The following is a 13,775-nucleotide window of genomic DNA, read 5'->3' on the forward strand; positions in this document are numbered from 1 at the left end:
CTGGAGACGAGGCCCTCGCTTTCCAGACGAGCGACACTCGTGGGGTGTAGTGGCGTTGCTGAAGCGCACGGGGCCGTCAGACGGCCTCAAGCGCGCTTGCATCTGGCAGCGCCACCCCCGCCAACGCGCTAACAGCGCGCGGCCTCCATGCCGCTCCTTGCAGCGAGCCGGTTCTTTACCAGGTTGCAACACCTGTTCCGCACTGTGCTGTGAATCGAGCGGCAACCAACAGCTCTCAGGACCCCCCGGTGCTGGGGTGCTGCCAGCAACCAACCAACTCACCGGCGAGCGGAGCGAGCCGAAGGCGGGGGCCGAATTGGCGCTGTGACGTCGTTTTGAACCGATGTTTCGGGCGGGCACGTCGCACTACGTGGCGGGCCGCCAGGGGCCGGCAGCAGGGCAACCCCGCGCGGATGCCGACGAGGATCACGGTGCGCTATCTGGGCTCGGAGGTCGGCAAAAAGGTCGCGCGACCCGACACCAAGGGGGAGGTGCTCGAGCTGGCCGCCAAGAGGCTCAACTTATCTACGCCGGCCTCGCGCATCTTTGCGGCCTCCCCTACGAGCGGCCTGTATTGCACCATAGGTCGTCGGCTTTGCCGACCGACGGGCGACGTGGACGGGACACAGCGACTCGAAGGGACGTGCGAGCCACGTACCCGAACAAGCACTGAGAACGGGGCATTCCACCCGCACTGTTGCACTGGTGGGATAGGGTCGATTCCGCATGGTACGGGACCCCTCGATCGTCTCGCCCTCCCTCACTGGTGTGTTCATTGGGGGGAGCAATACGAGTAGGGACGGGCGAGGGAGGGCGGGCGCTACCCACGGGCAACTACACGCCGGAGGTTCGACGACGACTACTCGCCGCCCGGGTCGTTTGGGGCGCGCGGCTCCGTCGAGGACCGGGCGCGCCCCTTACCCGGCGCGGCGTAGGTCCCACTCTGACGTAAAGAGGGGAGGCACGGACGACAGCCCATCCATCCCCTGGCGCTTAGCCCCGTGCAACGGCGGTCCGGCAGGCAGCCCCCAAGGCCCCCCGGGCCGCTGCGGGTTTGGGAGTTATGCTTAGGCACAGCTTCGGCGATGGCAGCCCCTTCCTGGGGTGTTGCATAGGCGGGGAGTCTCCCCCGCTGGTCTCCTCCTTCCCATTTTTTCGTTTCTTTTGAGAGCAGGACGCCGGGCTTGTCTTTCTTGTATGTGCGTGTCGGGCCTGGGTGTGTGCGCGGGGCAGAGAGGGGCAGGGGCGTGCGGGGCGGAGGCCCAACGTCGGACGGCTTGTCGGGGCCGGAGAATTCGAGGGGGGGAAGAGGAGGGGGGAATGGGCAGTCGGCGTTGGGGTAGCAGCGCCAGGGCGTACGGGGTAGCCGTCACTCTCCTGCCTCGAAAGGGCGGGGCTGTCCCGGAAAGTGAGAAACGCCGGGCAGCGTGGCGCACAACTGAAACCTCCCATACGTGTTTGGTGTTCCTCCTTTGCTGTCCCATCTCCTCATCTCTTTCCCGCCTGGGCGGGGCAGCGGGCGGGCGCGCGGTGCGGTGTGGCGTGTGCATGTGTGCGACTGCGACGGAGGACCGCTCGCAAGGGACCATTGGGTGTAATATTAACAACGAAGGCGCTCTCAAATAAAAAGACGATGATGATTTCAGCGTGATCGAGCGTGAACGCCAATTCCCCCGCCATTGAATTATCGCGAGCGTACCCGGGTATGCTCGTTGCGCCTCCCGTCTGGACGGCGCGTGGCCTCGCCGCTCTCTCCTCTCCGCGGCTGGCCCAATCGGCGGCTGTGCTCCACCTCTGCGGCAGTCGCCTCCTCGTGAACGGCGCGGTGGCCCTGCTACGGGCGGCCTCCTCGCGGCCGGCAGCAGGTCTGCCGCTACTTTGGGCAATGAAGCAGACCGCGTTTCGGCACTTCACGGCCGGTGAATCACTCGCTGACGTGCGAGCCGCGGCCGCGACGCTTGCGCCTGCCGGGGTGCGGATGATTGTCGACCACAGCACGGAGGAGTCGGAGGCTGCGGATGCGCGGCAAGCCAATCTGCGTGCCAAGGTCGCGCTCCTGGGCAAGCTTCGGGCGGAGCTGGCGGGCGAGTGCGTCTTTGTGCCGATCAAGCTGACCGCCCTCGCCTCGCCCACGCTGCTCGAGCGACTCACCGTGGGCGCCGGCCGGCTCGGCGGCGGCGGCGGCGGCTGCGGCGGTGGATGCCCAGAGGCTCTGCGCGCGGCGGCCGAGGCGGCCACGCTCACGGCCGCCGAGGAGGGCGAGCTCGAGGAGGGCCTCGCCCTGCTGCGCGCCCTGGCTGCGGCTGCGCGCGAGGAGGGCATCTCGCTGCTGCTCGACGCGGAGCAGACTCACCGACAACCTGGCATCACGCTTCTAGCGCGGCTGCTCGCCTCCGAGTTCAACGCGCCCGGCGCGGAGCGGCCGGTGGTGTACCACACGGTGCAGGCGTACTTACGCAGCGCGGAGTACGAAGTGGAGGCGGAGCTTGAGGCCGCGCGCGGGGGCGGCTACTCGTTCGCGGCCAAGCTTGTGCGCGGCGCGTACCGCCACACGGAGCTGTCGCGTGCGCCCGCGGCGCTGCAGCCGAGCAAGAGCCACACCGACGCCGCGTACGACACGTGTGCCAGGACGCTGCTCCGGGCGGTGGCCGAGGCGCCGCCGGCCAGCCCGAGTCGCCGGGCCGCGCTGCTGCTCGCGACACACAACCGCGCTTCTGCGCGCGCGGTGGCCGAGGAAGTGGACGCGCTCAAGCTGCCGCGCTCCGACCCGTGTGTGCACTTGGCGCAGATACAGGGCATGGCCGACGACCTCACCCTCACTCTCGGGCTAATGGGGTACAACGCGCTCAAGCTGATGCCGTACGGACACTTCGACGAGGTGCTGCCGTGGCTGCTGCGGCGGCTCGAGGAGAACCAGGACGCGCTCGGCGCGGCGGGCGAGGAGCGGCCCCTCCTAAAGAGAAATCGGAGTCTGGCGACGAGATCGATACGGCTTTAAAAGAAGTGCATCGTTTCCTCTGAGGTGCCTCAGAGGTGCACTACACCTCTGGAGGTGTACTTCAGAGGTGTACTTCAGAAGCAGAGCTGACGTCAGTCTGTGCGCGCTCCCTCTCTCCTCGTCGAATGCTGTTGACAAGCTGCCCCCAGCAGGCGTCTTGACGGGTATCAAAATTCTTCGTCCCTACAAAAGAGGCCAACGGACCCGAGAACGACCCTATCCAGTGCTCAAGTGCTCAAGATATGGTTGATCAAAGTTGTAACACCGTCACAAAAGTGATGCACGTATTGGGAGCGCGACTGGGGGGCCGAAGCCACTACTTACTTGGCGCCACCCGAGCGCTCACATGGCCACTAGTTTATCTGGGCTTCTCCACCTGACCCAAGCATCTGCACCGTGAGGTGTGATACATTGGCGCGTAAAGGGTCAGTCTGGAGTCGCGTGCCTCCACAACGGAAGAGCTACGCAGTACCTGACATCCCCTGGGGTCTTGCCACTAAAGGCGGAGGGTTGGGACTCAAACAGCTTGGACGAACTGCAGGTCCGGAGGTAACCGCAAACGTCCTGCAGCCGGCCGCGGCGCCGTAAGGGTTCGCACCTCAGACCAAGTAGAGAGAGAGGTGGAGCTCACCACACGTGGAGCACCTACCGCCGCGTAAACGACGCGGGAGTCTCCCCCGCATAAAGAGGGGGGGAGAGGTAAGAAGGGCCGACGACAGGACCCATTACGCGAGCAGAGGCTGGAGCTGACATCGCCGTGAGAGCCACGGTGAATCCCATGCTAGCGTGAGAGCTTAGCATGCCACCAAGGAGAGGGTGGGTGGGAACCAAAGAGAGATGGCGCAGCCGGAGGGCTGGCGCCGTCAGAGAGGATGGAGCGGCCACAGAGGTGGCGCGGCATCAGGTCCCATGAGCAGGGAGAGAGCGCAGCGAGAGCGCCGCGCATGAGGAGCGAGGGCCAAGCGCGCTCGCGAAAGTAGGCGGCGAAAGCGCGCACCAGCTGAAGTGCAAGTTTGGTGTTCACAGCAGCGGAGGCTGAGTGAAGACCGCATGCGATGTGCGCGAGGGCACACGAGAGGGACTCAGGAGAGGTATCCGTGAGTATCCTACGATAAACTAGTGGCCTGCCACGAGTTGGGGCCCCACCCCAATCGTTATCGGCGGACTAGTTTATCTCGGCTTCTCCACATGACCCAAGCATCTGCACCGTGAGGTGTGATACATTGGCGCGTAAAGGGTCAGTCTGGAGTCGCGTGCCTCCACAACGGAAGAGCTACGCAGTACCTGACATCCCAACGCAGAGTGGAGGGAGCGGGTGCAGACGGACCTCGCATCCCAATGAAGCCAGAAGAGGGGCAGATGCGCTCGTGACGAGGAGCGACCCCAGCGCCCGCCACGCCACGCCACGCCGCCCGCCACGCCACGCCGCCCACGAGGCGGCACACGAGGCGAGGCTCGAGCGACAAAGAGCGAGACGAGGCTCACTCGAGGCGGCGGCAGAGACGGCCGCCCACCACGCCACGCCACCCACGAGGCGGCACACGAGACGAGGCTCGAGTAGACGAAGAGCGAGACGAGGCTCACACGAGGCGGCGGCAGAGACAGCCGCCCACCACGCCACGCCGCCCACGAGGCGGCACACGAGACGAGGCTCGAGTAGACGAAGAGCGAGACGAGGCTCACACGAGGCGGCGGCAGAGACAGCCGCCCGCCACGCCACGCCGCCCACGAGGCGGCACACGAGGCGAGGCTCGAGCGACAAAGAGCGAGACGAGGCTCACTCGAGGCGGTGATAGAGACAGCCGCCCGCCCGCCACGCCGCCCATGAGGGCGAACGAGGCGAGGCTTGAGCAGACAAAGAGAGCGAGACGAGGCTCACTCGAAGAGCAGCAAGCGCCGCTGCACGGGCGGAGCAAGTGCCGGAGTGTTGCCTTGGATAGAGATGTCCCAGAGCAGCCCACTCTTGGTGCTGCTGTTGCATCACGTCTCGTGGCGTGCTTCTCCTTTCTCTCTGGACCCGCCGGCGATAAGCTCTGCTGTCATGTTGCCGTCGTGGCAGAGCCGAGGCGACCACGAGAGCGCCACAAGCGCGGCAGACGAGGCCGCCGCCCATCGTGTACTGCTGCCCAGAACAGTCGCCAGCGACAGCAAGAATGGCGCAGACACAGATTCTGTGCCAACCAAAGAGAGATGGCGCAGCCGGAGGGCTGGCGCCGTCAGAGAGGATGGAGCGGCCACAGAGGTGGCGCGGCATCAGGTCCCATGAGCAGGGAGAGAGCGCAGCGAGAGCGCCGCGCATGAGGAGCGAGGGCCAAGCGCGCTCGCGAAAGTAGGCGGCGAAAGCGCGCACCAGCGAAGTGCAAGTTTGGTGTTCACAGCAGCGGAGGCTGAGTGTGTGTGTGTGTGTGTGTGTGTGTGTGTGTGTGTGTGTGTGTGTGTGTGTGTGTGTGTGTGTGTGTGTGTGTGTGTGTGTGTGTGTGTGTGTGTGTGTGTGTGTGTGTGTGTGTATGTGTGTGTGTGTGTGTGTGTGTGTGTGTGTGTGTGTGTGTGTGTGTGTCTCACGTCACTGCATCCTCCGCCGGTTCCTCACTCACTCACACGGAGGCTGAGTGAAGACCGCCATGCGATGTGCGCGAGGGCACACGAGAGGGACTCAGGAGAGGTATCCGTGAGTATCCTACGATAAACTCGCCCTCGGCGTCAACATGATTTTCAGTCAGGCAGCTGCAGTGGCCACCGCCATGGCTGGCATGACCTCTTCCCGAGGTCGGTCGCACTCGTTTGACAGCCGGGCCGACGGCTACGGCCGCGGCGAGGGCTGCCACGCTGCAGTGTTGCAGCCAAGCGGCGATGGCGACACGCCGGGGCTCTCCCTCCTCGGCAGCTGCGTGCGGCAGGACGGCAAGAGCGCGAGCCTCACCGCGCCCAACGGGCAGGCGCAGCAGGCGCTGCTGCGGGCCGCCCTCGCCGACGGAGGCGTCGAGCCCGCCGCCCTCTCGTGCTACGAGGCGCACGGCACCGGCACGCCGCTCGGCGACCCGATCGAGGTGCGCTCGCTGGCGGCGGCGGTGCTGGCTGCGCGCGCGCCGTCGCCGCCGCTCTGCGTGGGCAGCCTCAAGGCGAACTGCGGCCACGCCGAGCCTGCGGCGGGGCTGGCGGGGCTGCTTCGGCTGGCGGCGGGGCTGCTCGAGGCAAAGGCGCCGCCCAACGCGCAGCTGCGGCGCATCAACCCGCACGTCGGCTCTGCGGTGGAGGGCGAGGCGTGCGCTCTGCCGACGCAGCTGGCTCGAGGGCTGGATGCCGCGGCGGGCGGGAGGGGCGGCGTGAGCTCGTTTGGGTACAGCGGCACCATCGCTCACGCCGTGCTCGAGGCGGCGCCTGCAGTATCGGCCCTACCTCTGTCCCTGCCTCCTCTCGTGTACAAGCGCCGCGCGTTCCCCTGGTACGAGGCAAAGGACAAGGGGCCGGCACCGAGCTGCAGACTGGCTGGCAGCATGCGAGCATCCTCTGCCCTCCGCCGCCTCCGCCGCCTGCCCGATGCGGCTGTGCTCGTCCAGCTGCAAAGCCTTGCCCTCGACGCGAGCGAGGAGCTGAGTGAATGGCTCCGGGCCCGACGAGAGCCTCTCGTGCTCCTCTGCCGAGGGCCGGTGGGCGGCGCGGGCGCGCTCCTCCTCCTCGACGATGCTACGGTGGTCGTCGCAGACACCACCTTCACCCTCTCCGTCCAGCCAGAGGGCTCTGTGCGCCTCAAGAGGCGGCCTGCGGGGATAGCGACAGCCACAACGCTTTCGGCGTCCGGCGCAGCACGAGCTGGCCTGGTGGACTCGACCCTCTCGCCCGCCACTGCGGCCGCCGAGTCTCGCCGCCTCGTGCAACGCCTCTCCTCTCTTCCTGCTCCGCTCTTGAAGACGTGCCGCTCACTCCTTCCTGCGCCGACTGTCGACGCCGCACTCGTTGCGATGGGCTCGCTCTTTCCCCATCCGCCACGCTCCATCGGCAGGCGGCTGGTGCGGCTCTACGTCGATGGCGAGTCGAAGGTGGCGGTGGTGGAGCTGAACGACCCGTCGCGCATGAACAGCTTCTCGACGGAGCTCGCCGAGGACGTGGCGGAGGCGGCGGCGAGCATCGGCCGTGACCCGCTCGTCAAGGCGATCGTAGACGCTGGTCTTCGACTTCCCGACGCTGCGGCAGCTCGAGGCGCACCTGTCGGCGAGGGTGGCGTCGGCGGCTGCAGGTCCGCAGCTTGGAGACGGCTCCGCCGCGCTTCAGCAGCTGCTCGCCTCCCTCGCCGGCGGCGACACGCAGGCCCCCGCCGCCACCGCCGCCCCCTCGGTCAACGTGGCGGCTGTGGTGGTATCGGTGGCGAGCGAGGTGGCGGGCGGCGAGGTGGACGCCGACGCGCCGCTGATGGAGGCGGGCCTCGACTCGCTCGGCGCCGTCGAGCTGCGCACGCGGCTGGCGTCAGAGCTTGGCGACGCCTCCCTGCCCGAGACGCTGGTCTTCGACTTCCCGACGCTGCGGCAGCTCGAGGCGCACCTGTCGGCGAGGGTGGCGTCGACCGCTGCTACTCAATGCCCTGATGGCGCAGCCCTGCTCGCTCAGCTGATGGGACAGGCCTCTGGCGCATCTCACTCAAATCAGAATCAGCTGACACTCCAGCAGATAACTGTCACAGGGACAAGCTGTGCTCTTGCGGGCGGCATCGCTTCCTATGAGGGGCTGGTAGCCACGACAGCGACTGGTTGCGATCTGGTCAATGAGGTGCCAGCCACACGCTGGGACGTCGATTACTCTCCTCCCGGATACGGTGCTGAGGTCCTTGGGCGAGCTCGCCATGGCGGCTTCATGCAGGGCGCAGAGCTCTTTGACAACGCTCGATTCAACGTCTCTCCGGCGGAGGCGGCAGCAATGGACCCGCAGCAGCGGCTGCTCCTCGAGCACGGCTATGCAGCGCTGCACGCCTCGGGCTTCGAGAGGGCCTCGTTGATGTGGCGAGGGCGAGTGAGGACGAGGCGCTCGGATACCGGCAGCCGTGCGAGCTAAAAGAGCAAGAGCCGCCGAGCGGAGTACTCCCTTAATGTGGGTAAACCATAAAAGTAGGTTTGAATTCGTCCACGTAAGGCTTGGTGAGTGGTTGGGGTGGCCTCAGGCATCCCCCAAGGGAGCCTCTGCGGTGCCACATAAGCAGCTTAGTGATTGTCGAGACTTTAAAGTATTCGTGGGAAGAAACGCAAACAAGACAGACGGTATTATGGTCACCAGTAAACCATAATTCGACTTTGAGGGATCATATCTCAAAAAGCCGGGAGATAGCATAGCCTTATTGTTGCATATTATGCCACATAAGGTCAAACTTGACCCCACAAGCATCAAGAACCCGATGCTCCGGCTCGACTGTGCCGGCACACTGCCTCCTCGCGCCAGCTGCTCGCAGGCCGTCGCGGCCCGTGGTGCACCAGAGAGAGAGGTCGACACGTTGCCCCCGCCAGTCCGCGCGGCTCAGGCCGGCCAGAAGGTGTGTGGTGGCGGCACCGTGGCAGGATTGCGGAGAAGAGCTCGCCGAACGCGAGCAGCAGATGGCCAAAGTGTGCCAGCGCGAGAGCCTCGCGAGCGGGCGCAGAAGGAGCTCGCCGTGACACGATGCCGGGCGGTGGTGGTGCTCTGGCGGCTGTGCACAGTGGGCAAGGTCAGGCTGCAGCAGGGCAGCACGATGGTAGTGCCCTGCTGCAGCCTGGCCTGACATGCACAGGGCGAACAGAGGCGGTACTATCGTCTGGCGCTCGTCACCGAACCTGGGCGAACTTCGACCGCCGCCACAGCTCACCACGAGCACGCAGCGACAAAATGTTGACTGTACGGAAGTTGAGGCTGGTCGAGAGGAAGAGGCTGCCGTGCGAGCCGGCAGCTGGCTGGCTCGCAGCGTGTGTTTTCGGCTTCTTCATTCACTAGCAGGTTGGCTCGCTAGTCGCTCGCCGGGCCCGCGGCACGCGGCCTATTTTTGCGGTTGATAAGGTGGCACCTTCGACATTGCGTTTCTTTTCTTTATAGGCTGTGTGTGTGTGTGTGTGTGACTCACACTTTATAGGCTGTCCTCTATTTAGGATTCCTAAGCTTAAAGGCCCGCTAAACGCGCGAGGCGGTGGCGGCGGTGGGGGGGATTGACAGGGGAGGCGGCGGGATTGACAGGGGATGGGGCGGCCACGAGCGGAGCGGCGGCGAGAGGGGGGGCGGCGGCGAGGCGCCAACGAGCGAGGAGCCCGCGCCATCAGAGGGACGCGCCGCTGCGAGATGGAGGGCGGCGGTGACGGAGGCAAGGCGCGAGGCGGCGGCGGCGGCGGCGGCGGCGGCGGAGGCGGCGGCGGCGGCGGCGGCGGCGAGAACGGCGGCACCGAGTTGTCTCGGTGAGCGGAGCGGCGGCAGAAGGAGTAGCAGCTCGCTGTTGAGCGCTTTTGTGCCTTGGAGCCCATGTCACTGCGACCGGCGTGCCCGGGAACAGAGATCGCGCGCGCGCCGCCACTCACGACGCGCGCGCGATCTTCGCGGAGTCGGGTCCCCAGAGGGAAGCGGTCTTCTCGGCCGACGTCCAGCGGCGCGCAAGGAAGCAGGCGCAGCGGTGCACCGCGGCGCGTTGATTCGCGACCACCGTCGGCCGCGGACGGCGGCGGCGTGGCGGCCGCGGGCGCTCGCGAGACGCGCCGCTCTGCTCTGGTACGGTTCGTTCGACACGTTGTGCCGCCAAAAGCGCAACAGATGCGTGGCGAGCCGCGGCACGTCGTTGCTGGCGCTGGTGGTTTGAGGTAGGCATAGTCCAGAGCAAGGTGGACGAGTCGAGAGCTTCAGCTGGCCGAGGGTGCCTCCTTTGTGCTCTTTGTGCACGAAATGGGAAATATAAATATATCTCTTCGATCTCTTAAGTGCCGGCCCGAAGATCCGCCCGAGGATCTTCGGCGCAGGGCGCCGTCACCGGCCCCATGAGCCGCCTGCGAGGCCATTCAGTGCTCATGTGGCACGGCCTGAGCAGGCCTAGCAATGCCTCGGGCCGACCGGCGCCCAGAATTGTTGGTGCTGGCCAGCAACGTGGCCGGCGAGTGCCGTCGTTGCATTGGTGGCGACCACCGCAGAAGCGGTCAGCAGGTGGGAAGGCATCGCTCTCTTTGTAAGGATATTGTCCGTATTCATTGTCTGGTCAATACTTCTGCCTGGATGGCACCTGTGTGCCCAACATGGCGACCCTCGGCCTCCCTCGTGAGTCCACCTCACGCTGATCATTCTCGAGAGAGATTTTTAGCAATACCAAACAACTCTAACACTCACACGTAATTTGGGGCCTGGAGCCCTGTTTGTCATTCTCGTGCTAGCTCAAAAGCCGAGAAGTGGTCCACCGACACCAGGAGGAGCGCAACCATCATGGCTGCAGCCTCAGACTGACCGGGTTAGGTCATATTCCCGGCGTGGTGGCCCAGAAGCGCGACATTTGCTGCCCGCAGAGCGCTAGCAGCCCACTCTCCGGCACGTCTGTGCGTCGTGCGGGGCTGAACTTCAGGCACGCTGCACGCGGCTTATCGTCGAGAAGAGCTCAACCCCGGCCAGTGAGTGATGGATCTGATCATAATCAATCCCTAGTGTGCTGGGGGGCTCACAGATCAGCCGTTCAGAGCTCTGATATTGGTTCCCGGCAGAAGATCCTCCAGAGGATCTTCTGCCGTCGGCCAAAAACCGTGTTCAAACGAGACACAATGACCCAACAATGACCCCCACGGCCAGCCTGGACATGCAGCCGACCCGGCCTGGCCAGCTGGGCCATCGGGGCGGCCGCCATCGGCCGTAGGACCGCGCTGCGGTGCCGAAAGGGGCTGGAAGATCCGCCAGCGCCTCTTCGGCACTTAAGAGATAGTAGCCGACTTTCGTTTACCCACACTAAGCGAGTAGCCGACTCGCTCACGAAGGTTGGAGATGGGCTTCTTCTGTTCATAGTACCGTATACGGTACTATGGTTTACCCACATTAAGGGAGTAGCGAGACCGCAACTTGCGACACGCGATGAGGTGGGAGGGGTAGTGCCGGGGCTAGGAGAGATGGAGGGCTCACCCCCGAGGCACGGCGCGTGGGTAAGAGACGCCGAACTCCAGGAGGATCCGCTTACGCGCTTCCTACTGCGGTGGGACGAATTTGAGGTCGAGACACGGGCGCTGTCCGACAGAAACGGGACGCAGGTCATGATGTTCTCGAGGTTCTCGAGGTGGATATCCTTTGGCCGCGTTGGGTAGCGAGGATTGGTGTAACCCGAGCCACGGAGGCGTGTTTTCTGACGGCCGACCGTCAGTGCACGGAGTTGCCCCTTCTCCGACTGCCCCGGCTAGTTCACGAGTTTCGCGGGAGTGACCCCATGCATGCGTCAAACCGGAGACCTAGCGCGGGTGGGTTAGAGGGGGGGTCGCTGCAGGGAAGGCCTGTGTAAGAAGCCGATCCCCGTACTTCGCCCCGCTCCTCCCCATCGGGCCGCGTGAGCGGCCACGCCTCGCAGATTCATGATGATAAACAAACTTTAGTTTGTGCTAGTGAACTGAGGAGAAGCGGGTCGAGCCTCGGCGCAGAGGGCAGCGCCCGCCGCTGCCCGCCGCTTTGTGCGCGGGACATCCGAGCGCCACGAGGCTCCTGACACAGCTCCCGACTAGCGTCGGCTCCTGCTCAGACAGGCGCCAACCTATCAGTTCTCAAAGCGAGATGGTCTTCCAGCTGCCAACCATCGCGGGCGCGACGCCCCAGGACGCCGCGCGCGCCGCCGGCGAGCTAGCCAACGTGGACCCGAGCGATTTCCATACGAACCTCGAGACCGGTGACATCCTCATCCTGGAAAGGAACTCCGCCAAGAGCATCGCCTTCATCACCAGCTTCAGCGCTGGGGGGGAGGCCAAGATCGGCCTCAGCAGCCGGGCACCCCCCACCGCGGGGCAGACAAGCGCACGGCTTTGCAGGGTCGTCGAGAAAGGGACAGTGGGCCTCCTCCGGCAGCCCGTCGGCAAGTGGCGCAGCTCGCCCACGACGGGCGCACGCGCGAAGATCACCTCCTTCGGCACCGGCGAGGACGGCGTCACCACCGTCAAGCTCGCCGTCATCGTCACGGAGGGGGACAACGAGGCGGCAATCGAGATGCCGATATCCGAGTTCCTCTCCTCCTACCCCGCGGGCGCCGGCGCCGAAGGCGGCGCCGCTGACACCGGCGCAGGCGGCGCCGTGCCGACGTACGCCGCCCTCCGCGCACTGCTCGACGCCACGCTCGGCTTCTCCGCCTCCGACGCCGCCGACGAGGCCGGGGAGGAGGAGCTAGACGCCTTCCGAAACGAGCTGTACAAGGCCAAGGAGCTGCGCGACCACCCCTCGTCCACCGACCGCAAGGAGCGGCTCGTCGCGGCGGACGAGGCGGTCGCCGCTGCGCGGGCGCGCGCGGGAGCCGACGCCGCGCTCCGCCCCCTCGCCGAGCTCGCGCAGCAGCTGCGCACCCACAGTTCGGCACCCACCATCAAGATGGCTGGCACCTTGGGCATGAGGTTCCTCGACAACGTGGGAACCGCGGCCGCCGCCCCGGCATCGGCCCCCGCGGCGGCGCAGGCGCAAGACGGCCCGGCGCCCGAGCGCCAGCCAACCGACGTCGTCGAGCCCGCCTTCCTCCGCGGCGGCGCCGGTGCGCCCACCCCGAGACGAGCCTGTCCACCCAACCCGAGACGAGCCTGTCCACCCAACCCGAGACGAGCCCGAGGGCGATCCCCCGCCGAGGGCGGTCCCTCGCTCCCCCCCCCCCTCCCCCCTTGGCGGGGGGACACAAGGGAGCCCCCGGCCGAGCGGCGGACGTGGCCCTCGAGGGCGATCCCTCCGAGGGCCGAGGGGGAATCCCTCCGTCACCCGGGTGACAAATTGAGACACGGCGATCCGTGTGAGGGGGAACCCCTCGCCGAGGGGGATCCTTTGCCCCCCCCCCCCCCCCTCGGCCGGCGGGCACAGCGGCGCCACCGGCCGAGCGGCGAACATGGCCCTCGAGGGCGATCCCTCCGAGGGCCGAGGGCGATCCCTCCGTCACACGGCTGACGTACGATACGAAACCGAGGGCGATCCCTCGGCCGACCCCGAGGCCCCGCCGAGCAGCGCCCCGAGCGTCTCCCCCCCCCCCGCCCGCTCTCCTCGCGCTCCTCACCCGCGGAACGCCCGCCGGCTGAGAGGCACCGGAGCCCGCGCCGCGTACGAATCGCGGCGGCGTCCATACCCACAAATGTCACACGGCTGACACGATCCGTGGTTGGGAAGCGGCCCGTCGACACGGGACCCACTCCCCCCCTTCCCCCTGCCTCCGGCAGGAGCCGCCCCCCTGCCTCCGGCGAGGCAAGAGCCGCCGCGACCGGCCGGGGCGACCCTCTCCATGGCCTCGATGGCGCCGCCTTAGAGGCACGCCTCTCCTCGCCCTCCGTCCGTTCCCACGACTGTCACACGGCTGACACGATCCGAGGCGGGAAGCGGCCCGTCGACACGGGACCCACTCCCCCCCCTCCTACCCCGCCACGGGCAGGAGCCCGCGCGGCCGAGGCGAGCCAGGCTGCTCGCCTCGACATGGCTCGGGGCGGCGCCAACGTGGCCGCCGCCATCGCCATCGTTCCGTCTTTCGCGCCGTCTCACGATTCGCCCACCGACACGCCGCTCGCGCGTCGTCGTGCGTGGCGTCGAGCGGGCGCCCTCGCCGGCCGCCACGCTCCCCCCTAGCGCTGCCTCGCAGGCAGCGCCGAGCCTC

The 13,775-nt window shown here is 66.6% G+C and overlaps 3 protein-coding genes across 3 annotated transcripts; 2 read left to right on the forward strand and 1 right to left on the reverse strand.

Moving 5' to 3' along the window:
• Nucleotides 1-1,705: 1,705 nt before the first annotated feature.
• On the forward strand, nucleotides 1,706-2,998 carry EMIHUDRAFT_104137 (proline dehydrogenase; the record flags this gene model as incomplete). The annotated part of the gene is made up of 1 exon (XM_005764992.1): nucleotides 1,706-2,998. The coding sequence occupies one exon, from the start codon at nucleotides 1,706-1,708 to the stop codon at nucleotides 2,996-2,998; it is 1,293 nt and encodes a 430-aa protein (XP_005765049.1).
• Nucleotides 2,999-8,333: 5,335 nt separating this feature from the next.
• Nucleotides 8,334-8,738, forward strand: EMIHUDRAFT_311377 (hypothetical protein; the record flags this gene model as incomplete). Its single annotated transcript, XM_005764993.1, has 1 exon — nucleotides 8,334-8,738. The coding sequence occupies one exon, from the start codon at nucleotides 8,334-8,336 to the stop codon at nucleotides 8,736-8,738; it is 405 nt and encodes a 134-aa protein (XP_005765050.1).
• Nucleotides 8,739-9,103: 365 nt separating this feature from the next.
• Nucleotides 9,104-9,807, reverse strand: EMIHUDRAFT_357258 (hypothetical protein). The gene is given in 3 exon segments (XM_005764994.1): nucleotides 9,104-9,339; nucleotides 9,370-9,450; nucleotides 9,452-9,807. 1 exon segment carries the CDS (start codon nucleotides 9,801-9,803, stop codon nucleotides 9,516-9,518), a length of 288 nt encoding a protein of 95 aa, XP_005765051.1. The 5' UTR covers nucleotides 9,804-9,807; the 3' UTR covers nucleotides 9,104-9,339; nucleotides 9,370-9,450; nucleotides 9,452-9,515.
• Nucleotides 9,808-13,775: the final 3,968 nt, after the last annotated feature.

This window comes from Emiliania huxleyi (genome assembly GCF_000372725.1).
Source record: "Emiliania huxleyi CCMP1516 unplaced genomic scaffold EMIHUscaffold_57, whole genome shotgun sequence".
Taxonomy (NCBI): Eukaryota; Haptophyta; order Isochrysidales; family Noelaerhabdaceae; genus Emiliania; species Emiliania huxleyi.

Excerpts from the sequence above, each read along its gene's own strand:
- EMIHUDRAFT_357258 (XM_005764994.1), bottom strand. The coding sequence starts at position 9,803 with ATGCCTACCTCAAACCACCAGCGCCAGCAACGACGTGCCGCGGCTCGC.